The sequence below is a fragment of the Microcaecilia unicolor genome, chromosome 2 (assembly GCF_901765095.1).
Source record: "Microcaecilia unicolor chromosome 2, aMicUni1.1, whole genome shotgun sequence".
NCBI classification, from domain to species: domain Eukaryota; kingdom Metazoa; phylum Chordata; class Amphibia; order Gymnophiona; family Siphonopidae; genus Microcaecilia; species Microcaecilia unicolor.
The window spans coordinates 14,146,726-14,164,112 of record NC_044032.1 but is presented as its reverse complement, the minus strand read 5'-3'; the positions used below and the strand labels follow the sequence as shown (position 1 = coordinate 14,164,112).

General features: G+C 43.0%; 1 protein-coding gene across 5 annotated transcripts in view; it reads right to left on the bottom strand.

Annotated features, from left to right (window-relative positions):
- Window positions 1–17,041, bottom strand: part of LYSMD3 (LysM domain containing 3) — a 34,193-nt gene extending 17,152 nt beyond the window's left edge. The window contains exons 1-3 of one of the 5 annotated variants that reach the window (XM_030192788.1): window positions 16,976–17,041; window positions 16,213–16,426; window positions 3,720–3,992 (exon numbers count right to left, since the gene is read on the bottom strand). In XM_030192788.1, the coding sequence (XP_030048648.1) occupies window positions 3,720–3,980 (261 nt within the window). In that variant the 5' untranslated portion in view covers window positions 3,981–3,992; window positions 16,213–16,426; window positions 16,976–17,041. The other 4 variants (XM_030192786.1, XM_030192790.1, XM_030192787.1 and 1 more) reach the window with 4 other exon arrangements.
- Window positions 17,042–17,387: the final 346 nt, after the last annotated feature.

The following is a 17,387-nucleotide window of genomic DNA, read 5'->3' as shown; positions in this document are numbered from 1 at the left end:
TCTAAGGCTTTGTTATTAATTAAAATGGCCCCAGGCATGACTGGGATAAAGCACTGACCTCAGCAACTTTAAAGCAGTAAAAAGCCTTGTTCCAAAATCCTCTCTTTCACACCTGTCCTCCTCCCCACTGGCATCACTTACGTTTTCTTCCACAGGCACAGGCTGGCTCCGTATTCTCTCTCCTGCTGCGTCTGCCCTCTCTACTGCAACTTCCTGTCAGGATGCAGCAGAAGGAAGACCATGGAGTCAGCCTGTGGGTTGTGTAGCCCTGTGCAGAAATGGTTTTGCAGTGGAAGAGCAGCCATCTTGCCCTGCAGCTCCCACCCCTGTTGGTCAGCATTTTACAGGACCAGAACACTGTACCAGTGACTTCACAGTGAGAATCCTGAAAGGTAACTTTAAAACCATACAAGAACGTAAGACCTTTGAAGTCAGAATGATTGAATATTTTAACACCCAACAGAAAGGACTTAACAAGGATCTGGGGTTCCTAACCCATTATAAACCATAAAGCTGTATGTCTCTGTTGATCCCCCTCCCCTCACCTATCCACACCCATCCTGTTAGAATATCAATGATATGCTTTGATGTCCCCATGCATACCTCCTACCCACCCCCATCCTCCCACCCTGTCAGACTGTCATAGTAATGCTTGAATGTTTTCACTTATATACACTGTCAGCTAGCACATTTGCTTATTTCCGATCTGAGGAAGAAGGGCAACCTTCAAAAGCTAATCAAGAAATGTATTAAGTTATGTCCAATAAAAAAAGGTATCATCTTATTTTCTTTTCCATGTTTTATTTTGTTTGATTTCTATTGATAACCTTTAAGAGTGGACTAACACGGCTACCACACTCCTCTACTTAAGAAAATTAAAAAAGTGATGAGAAAGGAATTGGCTAAACTGGTCATTGGACAGAAAATGGAGGAGGACCAGTACTAGGATTGGTGCTTTTTTAACATTCATAAGTGATCCAGAAATGGGACCAATGACAAAACCATTCAGTTATTAGAACTGCATGCAAAGTGAGAAATTGCATGAAGATTTTGGAAGCTGGAAAACTGGGCATCCAAATTGAGTGTGGACATGGGTAAAGTAACGCCCATCGGGAAGAATAACCCAAATTATATAGTTACAGGATTCTAGGGTCAAGATTAGGAATCACCACCCAAGAACAAGATCTAGGTGTCATTGGGCAGAAGATTTAAATGTACTGTCCACAGTGTGTGGTGAAAGCCAAAACAGCAAACAGAATACTAGGAATTAGGAAAGCATTAAAAAATATATAATTAATTCTCCTGTATTGCTCCATGGCGAGACTGCACTTCGAGTATTGTGCGCAATTTGGGTCGTTGAATCTTAAAAGAGATGCAGTGGGACAGGAAAAGATACAAAGAGGGGTGACTAAAATGATAAAGGGGATGGAAAAATTCTCCTATGAGGAAAGATTAAGCAGGTTAGGACTCTTCAGCTTGGAGAAGAGACAGCTGAGGAGACATACAATAGAGATCTACAAAATATAGTGAGTGGAACACGTGAACACCAGTCAACTGAAAGAGGAAACAAAGAACAAAGACCAGGGGACATGCCACAAAGTTACATAGCAGAACAAATTTTTTCACTCATGAAAAATCTGGAGCTTGTCACTGGAGAAAGCAGTAAAAGCAGTTAATATATCCAGGTTTAAAAAACAGTTTGGACAAATTCCTGGAGGAAAAGTCCATAAACTTAAGGCAACCTGGAGAAAGCCACTGCTTATAGCATGGTCTCTTCCTACTGTTTGGGACTCACCAGGTACCTGAGACTTTGCTGGCCACTGTAGGAAACAGATTCTGGGCTGGATGAACCCTTGGTCCGATACAGTATAGGCGCAAACTGAAAGTGTTGTAAGATAGGTGTTTCCCCAAGTCCAGTCCTGGAGTACCCCTTGCCACTCGAGGTTTTCAGGATATCCACAATGAACAGGCATGAACTTGATTTGCATACACTGCCTCCATTCTATGCAAATCTCTTTCATGCCTATTCATTGTGGATATCCTGAAAATCTGACTGGCAAGGGTAATCCAGGACCGGACTTGGGAAATAGTGTTCTAGATGAAATGCTTGTGCGCCATTCTTGCCATTTTGCTGCTTTAATGCTGGTACAATGACACCATTTGAGAAATTTGCAATAAAATATACAGATCCTCTATAAAAATACTCACCTCCAACGTTCTATGAGCCTGGCTGCCTGTGTCTGTAACTTTGGGCTCCGAAGCCCCAGCTGACGTCACTGGACGCATTACGCCAAAAACCCAGGGGACATGATCAAGTTGGAATCTGTTTGTGTGCGTGCTTCAGACATCAGACGCACGAGCACAAACTGATTCAAACTTGATCATGTCATTCGTCCACACCGCGCGGCCGAGGAGACTTCGGCTGGCGGGGGTTGGGGTCCCCTGCCAGCACAGGTACGCGACGGTGATGGGGGAGGTTTGGCGGCAGGAAGGGGGGCCTGGAAATTGTAGGGAGGGGGGGTCTGGAAATCGTAGGGAGGTGGGCTCTGCAAATCGGAGGGAGGGGTCTGGAATTCAGAGGAGGGGACGAGGGGGGGGAATGCACCACCTATACAAAAAAAAAAAAAAAAAGGGAGGACTACCCTGGAACTCGGAGGGGGGATGACGACCCTGTAACACGAAGTAAGGGGGCACTCTGGAACTGGGTGGGAGGGAGGAAGGGGGGACTCTGGAACTGGGTGGGAGGGACCCCAGGCACACACACTCACACACTCTCTCTCACAGACACACTCTCGCACGGAAGGAGGGACCCCAGGCACACACACTTGCACACAGTCTCACTCACTCTGTCACACACACTGGCAAATTCACTCTCTCTCTCTCACACAGTCACTCTCTCAAGCATACACACTCTGAGAAAAACCTTGCTAGCGCCTGTTTCATTTGTGCCTGAAACAGGCCTTTTCTACTAGTTTTAAAATAAAAGAGGCAGAATGATGGTGGGGGGGGGGGGGGGGGGGGGGGGGGCTTTTCCCACAAATCTTCTCTACTCGAGATTCCCTTTTACACTCTAATCAATTCATTTCCCCAGTCAGAACGATTAAATATTTTGACACCCACCAGACAGGACTTAAAGATCTGGGTTTTCTAGCCCATTATAAAACCATAAAGTTGTATTGCTCTGTTTGTCACCCTCCTCTCATCTATCCACCCCCATCCTGTTATCCATGGGAACATCAGAGCATTTCAGTGACAATCTATCTCCTGGTCTCTCACCTATCCACCTCCACCCTGTTAGGCTGTCACTGAAATGCTTTGATGTTTCACTTATATATACTGTCATCTACCAACACTTGCTTATTTCCGACCTGACGAAGAAGGGCAACCTTTGAAAACTAATCAAGAAATGTATTATGTCCAATAAAAAAGGTATCTTACTTTCTTTTCCATGTTTTATTTCTATTGATTACCTTTAAAAGTGGACTAAAACACGGCTACCACACCTCTCTTTCCCCAGTTTGAAAGCAACACATCCCTCTTTCACTCCCCTTCTCAGTCTCAGTACAGCAGTTTTCTTATGTCCCTTCGCTCTATTAGCTGGAGAAGACAGAAATACTCTATATATCCTGCAACAGTGTTGCCAACCCACTTATAAGGTTGATTCATACATAAGAAAATCCAAGCCCAGATCATCAATGCCATGTGATGTACCTACTTACAGAACAGCAGTACTGGAGAGCCAAGACATTTAAAGTATCGCCTTCCTTGATATCTCTTGCTAGCAGGACAATTTCATCCAGCCTCTCTCTGGAGATATTTTTTCGGATTTTCTCTTTCCCTCTTGGTCGTAGCTCAAAGGTATCTGCGTCTTCTTCCACTGCATCGCCGTTGGCATTCATGCTATTTCCAAATGGATACACCTGGCTACTGACGATAGCCACAGGGTGTTGGAGGTTGCGGGTCTGTTTTCTTCCGGACATCTTCACAAAGCCCTGTCAAAAGAGAAGACAACTGCTCAGATCTTGGACGTGGGGGTGGGGAGAGAAGAAAAATCATCTCTAGCAGGAAAAAAAAAAAGTGTTAACAGTTCAGTTGCACCAACACTGGCTTAAAGCAGGTTTCCAGAGTCATTTGAAGAACCTCTGACCTGTCTCAAATGTCCACACAGAAAGAAAGAAAAAAAAAAACAAGTTATACATTGACACCATGGTGTTTATTTCAGAAGCTCTCTTCCTGATTTTGGACATCTGAAAACTGGTATTTAGACTTCTGTATCTCGATTTTATAGAGCCAGGATACGGACATCTAAAATTGCAGAGTGTCAATTTGGCTAAGGGGTGTGGCCAGGGTAGAACTAGAGACGAGTCAAAATATGAGCATCCAACTCCGATGACAGGAGAGGAAGGGACATCTATGTCCAAAAAGATGGAGCTCCTTAATCGGACATAGAAACATGATGGCAGATAAGGGCCAAAAGGCCCATCCTCAGTAACCACTAACTCTTTCTTTCCTAAGGGATCCCACCTGCTTGTCCCACGCTTTCTTAAACTCTGACACAGTCCTCGTCTCCACGACCTCCATCAAGAGGCCATTCCACACATCCACAACCCTTTCCGTAAAGAAGTATTTCCTTAGATTACTCCTGATCTGTCCCCTTTTATCTTCATCCTATGCTGGCTCATTCCAAAGCTTCCTTTCAGTTGAAAGAAACTTGCCTCCTGTGCATTTGAGAACTTTAAATATTTATTTATTTAATTGCATTTCTATCCCACATTTTCCCACCTATTTGCGGGCTCAGTGTGGCTTACAATACATTGTAAATAATGGAAATACGATTTGTTACAATTCAATTATGGATTACATTGTGAGAAGTTAAGCGAAGACAGAGTCAAGGTATCGTTAGGGAATAGGACAAGGAAAAGAACAATGGAACAATGGAAAGAGACAACGGGAAATTAATAGGGTAATAGAACCTTAGCAAATGAACATTCGGTATAACATTTTCTGAGTGAAAGTTTAAGTGTGATAAAATTACGGGGGATGAGAGTTCAGAAAAGAATGTATTGGTGTATTTCTGGAATAGTGAGTGTGGACTTCATGTATTTTGATCCTTACAGTAAATGTTATCAAAGAGATGAGTCTTCAGTAATTTGCGGAAGTTGGTTAGTTCGTGGATTGTTTTCAAGTTGCGTGGTAGTATATTCCAGAATTGCGTGCTTATGTAAGAAAAGGTTGATGCGTGCAGCGCCTTATATTTTATGCCTTTGCATATTCTATGTTTCAAGATGATCCCCCTCAAATATCTTCTTCGCTTGGCAATATCCTTTGGAATCTCCTCTCCACATGGTACCTCTCCTCAGAATCTACTTGCCATGTGGCGATAACCTTTAGAAACATAATCGGCAGATAAGGGCCAAAAGGCCCATCCAGTCTGCCCTTCCTCTGTAACCAGTAACTCCTTTCTTTTCTAAGGGATCCCACAGGCCTGTCCCACGCCTTCCTAAACTCTTGACAGTCCCCATCTCCACGACCACCCTTTCAGTGAATTTTCTTAGATTCCACCAGGTACGTGGGATGTCCATGTTACAGAAAGGTGCTCTGATTGAGCAATCCTCCACCACTGGATGGAGTAAGTGATGTCACAGTAGGTATTTTGCTACCCCTGGAGGGCTCAGAATTATAGAAAAAAAAAAAAAAAAGCCACCGTGGGAATTGAACCTGCATCTTCTGATTCTTTGCACTGGCCTCAAACCATCAGGCTATTCCTTTACATGGGCTATCTTATAATATGGATGTCCTCTGGTGCCACAACGACATCCATGTCCCTTGTTCTGCCCTGCTCATAGTTTGCACATTTCAGTCTGTAAAACGGACGTTCGTGCTGATACCCTTTTCTCATGCATTTTTAGAGCAAGATCTGCCGAAATACATGAGAAATGGACCCTCAGACTTGGACATCCTTTCTAAAAGGCCGCTCCGTGTCTGAAGTTGAAAGAAATACAGTATATGTACCCTGATTAAAAAGACAACTGTCCTTAACAGGAAGCCCCTTCCAATTAGCCGCCAGTCACTGCGGTCATATACAAAGAACGAATGGGGACTGTCCCATTTATCCGTTATCTCATTTGGAATTCTTGCCCAAAAACAGGGATAGAAGATCTATTACCGTGTTTCCCCGAAAATAAGACACTGTCTTATATTTATTTTTCCTCCCCAAAACACGCTAGGTCTTATTTTCGGGGGGGGGGGGGGGGGGGGGGGAAAGAGATGTCTTATTTTCTGGGAAACATCGGTCGCCCCCCCCCCACCCGAGGTCGCCTGGCCCCCCCCCCCCCCTCCGTCGCTCCCGGAACTAACCTGACGCTCCTTTCACCTTCGCAAGTTCGGATTCGGAGCAGCAAGCAACAGCAGGGCAGACCTCTCCTTCCTTCCGTGCCCTGCCCTCGCCTGACGTTATGTTACATCAGGCGAGGGCGGGACACGGAAGGAAGGAGAGGTCAGCCATGCTGCTGCTCCAATCCGAACTTGCGAAGGTGAAAGGAGCTTCAGGTTAGTTCCGGGATCGACGGAGGGGGGGCCCAGCGACCTCGGATGGGGGGGGGGGGGGGGGGGCGCGACCTTGGGTGGCTCTCGGCGGCCCTGCTTTTAAAAAAAGTTTGGTAGGTCTTACTTTTGGGGGGATGTCTTATATTTTAAATTTGCAGGAAAACCCCGGTAGGTCTTATTTTCAGGGTAGGTCCTATTTTCGGGGAAACAGGGTAATAACTCATTCTTTGTCTCACCCTCCATTAAGGGAGTAAAGAGATTCAACTTTATACAACAGACTTAGCTGTGCAAGTTCCAAAGTTATGGAAATATTGACTCCTTGTGTCAATTTTCATCAATTTAGAAGAAACCTTAAAAAAAAAAAAGGGGGAATTTTACAAGATTTATACAGAATTAATTCCCATGATCGACTTGGCCTCTTATGTTAACCGCTGGGAACTTTAGAACACAAAGTATGTGTGTATTAAGAAAAAACAGTCATTTAAAGAGGATTATAGTAGTCTAGTGGAATGTTCTATACTAATAACAGTGGTAAGTTATTAAATCTGTTATAGTACAGATTGCTTTATTACAAAGCAATAATTACTTTTCCCTTTTTTCAGGTTTATTCCCAGCCTATAAAGCTTATAGAAGATATCCGATACATTTGTATAAGCTCAGTAACTTTTCTGCTTTGTAACTAGAAATTAGTAACATTGTTATCAATATTTTCTTCGTTTTGTATCTTTCAGAACTTTGCTACCAGAGCTCCCAGGGAAATGCAGTGACATGGAAAGTCCTGAACAAGTTACTGCTTTTTTGATTAATTTCATCATTCGTATCTAGAGCTTGAGGAAACATATGTGATTTATATCATTTTTGCACATTTCCTCTACTCATCTGAGTCACCATTTTGCACAGTTGAAGTACACTGTGCCATTAAGTACATGAGGTTAATGGCAAATATGGGAATGTGTAACTTGTGGATTGAAATCAGTCAATCACATTTTTACTTTAACCTGACGTGGGAACTATAAATTTCCCATGATAATCAGACGCTAGTACATTTCATGCTGGTTGGGCAGCATATCAAATTGATATTAAATGCAAATTTCAGTACTTGTTACAGGAGAACTGAGTCAGAATAGTCAATGTTTATGAAGAAAACTATTCGAGCAGGGAGGTTGTCTCCATCTTCTCTAGTGCCCGAATTGCATCCTACTCTTAATTCAAAGGACAGGTACTGCTGCCATGGAAGATGAGCCTCAGGCAGAATCACATTTTGAGAAGGACTTCTCTCACGAATAGGCCTCAACCGTTCAGTTACAGTTTATGCCCCAGACCCCAGGCATACACCAAATACAGGGAGGAATTGGGGGGGGGGGGGGGGGGGGGAGGGACCTGGACTTCCAAAGAAGCCCCCACGGACCTCTGCCTCTCACCAAGGTTCTGAAAATTAGGAACATACTGGATTATTCTCTCTCTCTGGCAAGGGCTCTTATTGGCTCACTGTCTCCACCTGCTGGAAGGCGTGCACATTTTCAAAGTTCTATAGGTTACTATGGAGCTCATTTTCAAAGCACTTAAGACTTACAAAGTTCCATAGGTTACTTTGCAACTTTGTAAGGCTAAGTGCTTTGAAAAGACGCCTCTATATACTGTGGAAGGGAAGATGAATGCAAAGAAAAAGTAGGGCATCCTAAAGACTGTATGTCATCATCAGCTGAGCATTTTGTTCTCTACAATTACAGCTTCCAGGTCAACAATTCTCCTGGTCATATGGTCAAGAACAAGGTGACATCCGACTGCCTCCTCAGTCCCCAGGCACAAGATGTCAGTGGAAATATTTAAATGACAAAGGAAGGAAGGAAGTGGCAGAGTGTTTAGAACACTTGCCTTGTGCTTCTGGGTTAACTGGTTCAAATCCCGTGATTGCAGCATGTGTTAGGGTTAAATGGTCATTTCTCTCAACGGAGGAGGGTGAAGTGCTGCAGGGATCGATACTGGGACCGGTGCTGTTTAACATACTTAAACGATATGGAAAGTGATTAAATTTGCAGATGATACAAAACTATTCAAGGTTGATAAAACATGTGCGGACCGTGAAATATTGCAGGAAGACCTTAGGAAATTGGAAAACTAGGCATCCAAATGGCAGATGAAATTTAATGTGGACAAATGCAAGCTGATGCATGATGGAAAGAATAATCTGAATCATAATAGGGTCCAGCTTGGGAGTCAGCGCTGAAGAAAAAGATCTGGATGTCACTGTAGATAAAACGCTGAAATCTTCTGCTGAGTGTGTGCCAGCAGCCAAAAAAAGCAAAGATGATACTAGGAATTAGGAAAGGGATTGTGAATAAGACTGAAAATACTATAATGCCTATTGCTCCATGGTGCAACCTCACCTTGAGTTCTGTGTTAGTTGTGGTTGCCGTATCTAAAAAAAAAAAAAAAAGATATAGAGGAATTAGAAAAGGTTCAAAGAAGAGCAACCAAAAAGATAAAGGGGATGGAAGTCCTCTCGTATGAGGAAAGGCTAAAGAGATCTGTCTCTTTTCCAAGCTGAAGAGCCCTAATGAGGGGAGATATGATTGAGGTCTCCTAAATCCTGAGTGGTGTAGAATGAGTAGAAGTAATTGATTTTTTTACTCGTTCCAAAAGTACAAAGACTAGGGGACACTTGAGGAAGTTACATGGAAATACTTTTGAAACAAATAGGAGGAAATGTTTTTTTCACTCAATGAATAGTCAAGCTCTGGAATGCTTTGCCGGAGGAAATGGTAACAGCGGTTAGCTTATCTGGGTTAAAAAAAAAAAAGGTTTGGACAAAATCCTGGAGGAAAAGTCCATAGTCTGCTATTGAGAGAGAAATGGGAAGCAACTGCTTGCCCTGGGATTTGTAGTATGGAGTGTTTGAATGATTTGGGTTGCTGCTAGGTACTTGTGACGTGGCTTGACCACTGATTAGAAACAGGATACTGGGCTAGGTGACCACTGGTCTGGCCCAGTATGGCTACTCTTATGTTCTTATGAGTTCATAGAGTCACCACTGATTGCAGCCTGGAACAGGATTATCACATCTGACCACTTTCCATCGCTCTGGCATGGAGTGGACAAGCTTCACAGACTTATTTGCAAGACTAAAGGCTGACCAATTAAACTCCTGAATACAATAAAGCCAGAAACACTCTATTTGTTACATTTGTATCCCACATTTTCCCACCTTTTTGCAGGCTCAATGTGGCTTACAATAACATCACGAATAGTGGAAATATATTAGGAAATACATATTTAGTGTTATAGGAGGGTCTTGGTCAAAAGGGCTAAATTTAAAATCAAAAGCAATACTTATGTAGGTATTAAAACTGTAGTGGTTACAACAAGCAAGTTGGAGTGCCAGCAATTGTGTATATTGTAAAGTGATGGTTTATCACAACCCAGAATGAAAATTAAAAAATTCTCACGTTACACAGCTTCATCATTTTTAACTGCTAAAAACAGATTTTCTCCAAGTGATGCAGGATTTATACACACAGTCAAGCAAACAAAAAAGTGGGCCCAAAACCAGGAGTCCCAGAGACTGGATCACAGTAAAGCTAAAACCAAATTTTATTAATTAGTATATTTGACTCGACACAACCATTGTGATATATATTCTGATCATACGCATGTCTTCTTAATTGTTACGCATGTATTATTATCATTATGATTTTGCTGTTGTTCTGATCATTTGATATATATTTTGTGTTTATAATAATATGTAGAATATTCATAAAAATACAATGTTTTTATGTTTTATATATATGTCTTATTTAGATTTATATAAATTAATTTTTGTTATGTCAAATGTTTATTTTTATTGTTTTTATTTGTAGACTCCTGATGCAGGCCCTTTGGCCGAAACACAACGGTTGTGTCGAGTCAAATATACTAATTAATAAAATTTGGTTTTAGCTTTACTGTGATCCAGTCTCTGGGACTCCTGGTTTTGTGCCCACTTTTTTGTTTGTTTTACAAAGTATCCGTGGGTCTTCTTTGAGTTCTCCACGCTTTGTGGATTCTCTACATAGTCAAGGACACCCTAAAATAGTGAAGGGTAGGACAGAGGTGTTCATGTTTGTGTTTTTTTTACCTGCCGACATCCTTTAAACCCTACCTTGTTATATTATTATTACATTTGTACCCCGCGCTTTCCCACACATTGCAGGCTCAATGCGGCTTACGGTGTGTGGATTAACAAGTTGGGTGTCTTTGTATTATCTTTTTATTGCTAATTTAAACAAGGGGAAGAGAGAGGAGGGTTGTGATGTGCGGAAATGTCTCCAGCTAAGACAAACCACCAAAGTCAAAGGTTCCTGGCAGATCTCTCTCCTCACAACATTGCTTTTTGTAAATGTATTTATACAGCCATTTGCGCTTGCGACTTAGTAAACCCGTTTGTTCCTGGGTTATAATATTCATTTTTGTATTGGTGATTAGTTTTTGAAAATACCAAGAAAAAAAAAAAACTCAGAAAAACAAACCCCTCGCTCATACTCCCCTCCCCAGGGGATACCTCCATTCAAATGTATCCCCTGCAAATATATATACAAACCAACTTCCTTTTTATCCACAAAGGAAGCAACTGTGTGTTTACGAGTAAATTAAGCCCTGCAGAAGAGATACAGTGGAAGTAGAAATGTAGAGAAAAAAAAGGGGGAAAACAAAAATGAAAAAGGGGCTGGAACAACTCCCTCGGGAAAAGGGTTGAATAGGTTAGGGTTCAAGATATAATGAAGTCTATAAAATCATAGAAATGTGGGATGCAAACGGTCAATGGGAAGGTTGACGACCCTACTGAATAGTAACTGGACTAGAAAATAGACCATAATAGCAAATGTTTTTCTAATGATATAGCAAGAACTTTTCCAAAACTGGGAGTGGTAAAAGGAACACAGGTTCATCATCCCATTGGAATCACTGACATAATGCAGAAGAAGAATTTCGCAACAAACAATCCCTAGACATTGCAGAGCAACAGCCATATTGTGAAAACTTTCAATCACAGAAGTGTCACATATGCGCAACACACAATTAAGGGGAAGTTTTTAACGTGGGCTACCGTTTGAGATCTAGTTACTGCATAAAAATTGGCACCTTTAACTGGTCTTAACCCACACTGATAACCATCTTCCAGCAACGGCAGAATATTAAAGAAAGTTACTATAAAGAACAAAATTACTTGACAGAACGTCACGGTTTCATGGAACAAAGTGAACGTAATATGAACGAGGGACGTTTGGCCTCACCAATCTGCTAATTTTTTTGAAAGTACGAAATAATTGTGGATAAATGTTAACCAGTTGATACGATATAAACTAGATTTTAAAAATGGTGCCTAAAAAAAAAAAGGCTCTTAGTGCTTTTCTATAAACCACACTTACAGGCACCATTTATAAACTAGCATTTAACGTTGGAAACCACAACTACACTTAGGCTGAGGCAAGAGCCTCAGGCCACACTCTTCATGGTGCAGCATCTTGCCATCACTGCCGCCCAGGGGCGTAGCCAGACCGGCAGGAGGGGGGCCAGAGGTGAGGGGGCACATTTTAGCCCCCTCCCCTACCATTGCCAACCCTGCCGCCACCACCACCAACTTTGCCCCCCCCCTCCCGCCGCCAACCTTTGCCGGCGGGGGACCCCAACGTGCAGGACGTCAGAAACAGAAGGAAGCCTTTTGCGGGAAGAAGAGGACCTCGGCTGGCAGGGGTTGGGGGCCCCCACCAGCAAAGGCAGGCAACGGCGGGGGGGGGGTCCAGGGTCAAATCTACGGGGTTCCAGGCCCCCCCTGGCCTCACATAGCTATGCCACTGCTGCCTCCAGCTGGCTGGCATAACTACTTGCATCTTTCCTGCCTCCCAGGCTAGCAATGCTCCTTTCTAACCCCCCACCCCCCCACACACACATTGGCTATGGTCTTCCTACTTCCTTTCTCAAACCCCTTCCCCAAGGCTACTTTCTTTTTTTTTTTTCCCCATTGGCACTGGCTTCCTTTCTGTACCGCAGCCCGCCTCAGACATAACTTCCTGTTTCATCAGAAGCCACAGTACAGAAAACAAGGCGGTGCTGACAGCATAAAAGGAATCACTGATGCCGACTTTTGCAAAACAAAAAAAATGTAGGTAGACTCAGGGAAGACTGCCTTGGGCCACCCTTGGGCAGGATTCAAAAGTGCTAAACCCCTCCGAGAAAAGCTGCACTGGCTCCCAATCAAAGAACGGATCACCTAGAAAATCTGCAGCCTGATCCACAAAATTATCTACGGCGTAGTCCCAGGATACACGACAGACCTCATAGACCTACCAACCAGGAACAGAACCTGATCATCAAGAATATACCTAAACCTACATTACCCAAACTGCAAAGGACTCAAATACAAAACAACGTGTGCATCTAACTTCTCCTACATAAGCCCACAACTATGGAACGCACTCGCAAAAGCTGTGAAAACAATCCATGACCATCTAAACTTCAGGAAATCACTAAAAACCAACCTCTTCAAAAAGGCTTACCCCTCCGATCCAACATAAACCCCCACACCAGGCAACACAGCAATACCAATGATCGTACTGGACAATACATAATCTCCACTCCCCTCGACCCTCATGATACCTGATACACATCTTCCTCATTCGACCACAACATAACCTTGTATTTGTTTCTCAACCGGACTTGGCGAACCACATTGAGCCTGCAAATAGGTGGGAAAATGTGGGGTACAAATGTAACAAATAAATAAAATATTTACACCAATGAAAACCTGCGTAAATTAGGTGCAGATCCTGCCAGTTCTACAGCATGCAGACACTTTCGGCATGCCCCTTTTTCAAGAACCATGCACCAGAATTTACACACACACACACACACACACACACCTCTTTAAAGAATACGTGTAAAGATGCATGCGTAAATTCTAATTAAATTAATGTATTACCTGCAAAATCTGCACCTTGGTCGACAAGATAATCCACGGTGTAGTCCCAGGATATATGGTCGACCTGATCGATCCCCCAACCAGAAACAGAACATCACATACCTACTTGAATCTCCACTACCCAAGCTGCAAAGGACTCGGATACAAATTAACCTATGCATCCAACTTCTCCTACATAGGCACACAATTGTGGAATACACTGCCAAAGTCTGTGAAAACAATGTACGACCATCTAAACTTCAGGAGATCATTAAAGACCTACTTATTCAGAAAAGCATTCCCCACCGACAAATTAGATGCATCAACTCTGCAACACAGCAAAACCTTAGACTGTACTGGACACCATATATTCCTTCCTACCCTCGATCCCTATGTACCTGAATATACCAACCTACCCGACCTAATGTCAAATTGTATTTGTTTCCATACCGGACTTGGCGATCGCCATCACGGTACTATGTAAGCCAAACTGAGCCTGCAAATAGGTGGGAAAATGTGGGATACAAATGTAACAAATAATAATAATAAATGGTGATAATTGCTTATCTGTTATAGGCGCTGACTGGCTTGTTAATCAATTAAGTTGCACATGTAACTCAAAAGTGCCATATATAGAATCAGAGGGTATATGAGTATTTTCAGAAAGCACTGGATCATTTTCATGAGGGCCTCCTGAGAAAATTACGAAATCATGGCTAAGAGGTAATGTCCCACTGTTGATTGGGATCTAGTTAGATGAGAGAAAAGGCAAGGCTACAATCTGGGAGGTGATGGAGTTTTCAGACGATGTAAATTATTCACAGCTGTTAAATTACCAGTGGATTTTGAGAAATTGCTGGAGAACTGAGACCGGAAATCCAAATAGCAGTTGAAATATAATGTGAACAAGTTAAAAATGTAAACTAGCCAAACTATACTCACATGATGCTAAGTTCCACATTAGGAGTCGTCAGCCAGGAAAGGGATCTAGCTGTCATCACGGGCAACATGTTGAAATCCTCTGCTCAGTGTGCAGCAGCGGCAGCCAAAAAGGCAAAGTAATTGCTGAGAATGAAACATAATATCATGCCTCTTGGATCTTCTAAGGTGAGATTATAATTCTGCACACAGAACTCAAGGTACAGCGTTGTTTTATTTAATTATTTATTACATTTGTACCCCATGCTTTCCCACACATGGCAGACTCAATGCGGCTTACATAGTAACAATATGAAGAATTACAAAGTCGTTAAAAAGAATATACAATTTGTAGTAAATGCAATATTAATGGGGTTAACGGATAAGTAAATTGAACATAGGAGGAATTGGGTGCAGAAGGAAATGAGTGTTGGGAGGTAGGCGTAGGAAAATGGAGAGAAATGGATATGGGGTAGCAATAAGGATAATGGGAAACATGGTCAATGTTTTTTAGATGGGCAACTATATCTGAGAATCTATAGCAGAGGTAGAAAAACTAGAGAAGGAAAACCAAAATGATAAAGGGGGTGGAAATGACTACAGAAAACATTTTTTCACTCAACCCATAACTAAGCTCTAGAATTCACTTCCACAAGATGCGACACAAGCAGTCCACGTAGCTAATGTTAAAAAAAAAAATTGACAATGCTCTGGAGGAAGTAGATAAGTCATTAATAAGGAAAACATGGGAAAATCCACTTGCTTATCTCTAGGAGAAAGCAGCTTGGAATATCTTGAATCCTACCAGGCACTTATGACCTGGACTGGCCACTGTTAAAAAACAGGCTACTGGACTTAAGGACTTTGGTTGGGCCCAGTATGGCAATTTTTAGAACTTATTAGATTACCAGTTACTAATAATGTTGGGAGGTTTTGAGTGTAAATGTCTCATTTTTGGGTACATAAAAAATCTGGCTCCACACAGTTACTCAGGCGCAAACATCAACTTGGGAATAATTTACATGTTTTTGTTTTTTGGCACTTGGGGTAATCATTGGATTCTATTAGTCTCGTTTCCAAATCAAATACATAAGTACATAAGTAGTGCCATACTGGGAAGACCAAAGGTCCATCTAGCCCAGCATCCTGTCACCGACAGTGGCCAATCCAGGTCAAGGGCACCTGGCACGCTCCCCAAACGTAAAAACATTCCAGACAAGTTATACCTAAAAATGCGGAATTTTTCCAAGTCCATTTAATAGCAGTCTATGGACTTGTCCTTTAGGAATCTATCTAACCCCTTTTTAAACTCCGTCAAGCTAACCGCCCGTACCACGTTCTCCGGCAACAAATTCCAGAGTCTAATTACACGTTGGCTGAAGAAAAATTTTCTCCGATTCGTTTTAAATTTACCACACTGTAGCTTCAACTCATGCCCTCTAGTCCTAGTATTTTTGGATAGCGTGAACAGTCGCTTCACATCCACCCGATCCATTCCACTCATTATTTTATACACTTCTATCATATCTCCCCTCAGCCGTCTCTTCTCCAAGCTGAAAAGCCCTAGCCTTCTCAGCCTCTCTTCATAGGAAAGTCGTCCCATCCCCACTATCATTTTCGTCGCCCTTCGCTGTACCTTTTCCAATTCTACTATATCTTTTTTGAGATACGGAGACCGGAGTACATTTTGCTGACAACTGTGAAGTAGGGCAAAATTGGGGACTTCTACTAAACGATAGAGGCTGGTTTTCGAGTTGGATCAGATCCAGGAACGAGAGCTTTCTCCACAGCTGAGCCTCCGAAATCAAACTTACTTCAGTAAATGTAAAACCTTGCAGTCAAGCTCTGGGCAGTGACTGCTGAGAGGCCAGTGACAGTCGATCCGATCTGCTGCTTTAGCGGTGCAACAGTGCCTGTGCTACATTGTAGCCTAGGACTTCCATTAGGGATACATTGTATCGCATTGATGTCTCGGGTCCAAACTGTGATCCGGGCTCTGCGCCGCCTGTTAAATGGTTTCGGCCGTAACTGTGAAGATGAAAAAGGTTTGCTAGAAAACTTTTACATTTAAAAATCGCAGAAAAAAAGTTTTAGACAAGTTAAACCAGTTTTTTTTAATTAATAAATCTACAAAATGTTCTTCTGTCCCCCACCTTTAAGCCAGCAAAGCCCAGATCACTTGTCTATTAGATTGTAAGCTCTTCTGAGCAGGGACTGTCTCTCTTTGTTAAATTGTACAGCGCTGCGTAACCCTAGTAGCGCTCTAGAAATGTTAAGTAGTAGATCAGAATAATATTCACTTACCCAGAAGGAAAGTGGGATAAACAATCTGCTCAGCGGCTGCTGCAGTTACGGAACAAACGGACGAAGCCCTGTAGGGGGCGCAAAAGAGCCGACTCCAGCCCGGAAGTCAGAGGGGAGGCCGCGCGCTACCGACCAGGTAACGGCTCAGCGTCTGCACGAACCGGGTGCGACAAGACCACCACCGCCACCGTGTCACGGTTACAGCGCCGGAGACGACCCCCAAGTCCCAGCCACGGAGCCACTGGAACCCATCGACGCATGCGCACCGCTTACCTTCCTTCAGAACTAAGTGACGTGGTACTGCCGAGGACTAAGGAGGCCACCCACCGCACCTCCGCTACAGCGATTGGTCGAGCGCACTAGCAATCAACTTCGCAGAGGCCAGACGGCGTTGAAAGGCAGCCAGTCACGTTAAAGCCAAGGGGAGGAGCTGGAGAAAAAAAAGGGGATGGAGCGTGATTGGACACAGTCCACACCGGCGAGGCGAAGGACTTTTAACCCCATTGGCTGAGGCAGACAAGTCAAAGAGGTTGATGAAACACAGGAGATAAACGTCAAAACGTTGAAGCCAATTAGGGAAATCTCCGTTTCCCCTTCCCCGCGCAGCCGTCACCGTTATACACTCAGAACAAAGCAAACCCACGAGCTTCTGTGGCATTTTTATTGGATCTCACTTATCTTTTCA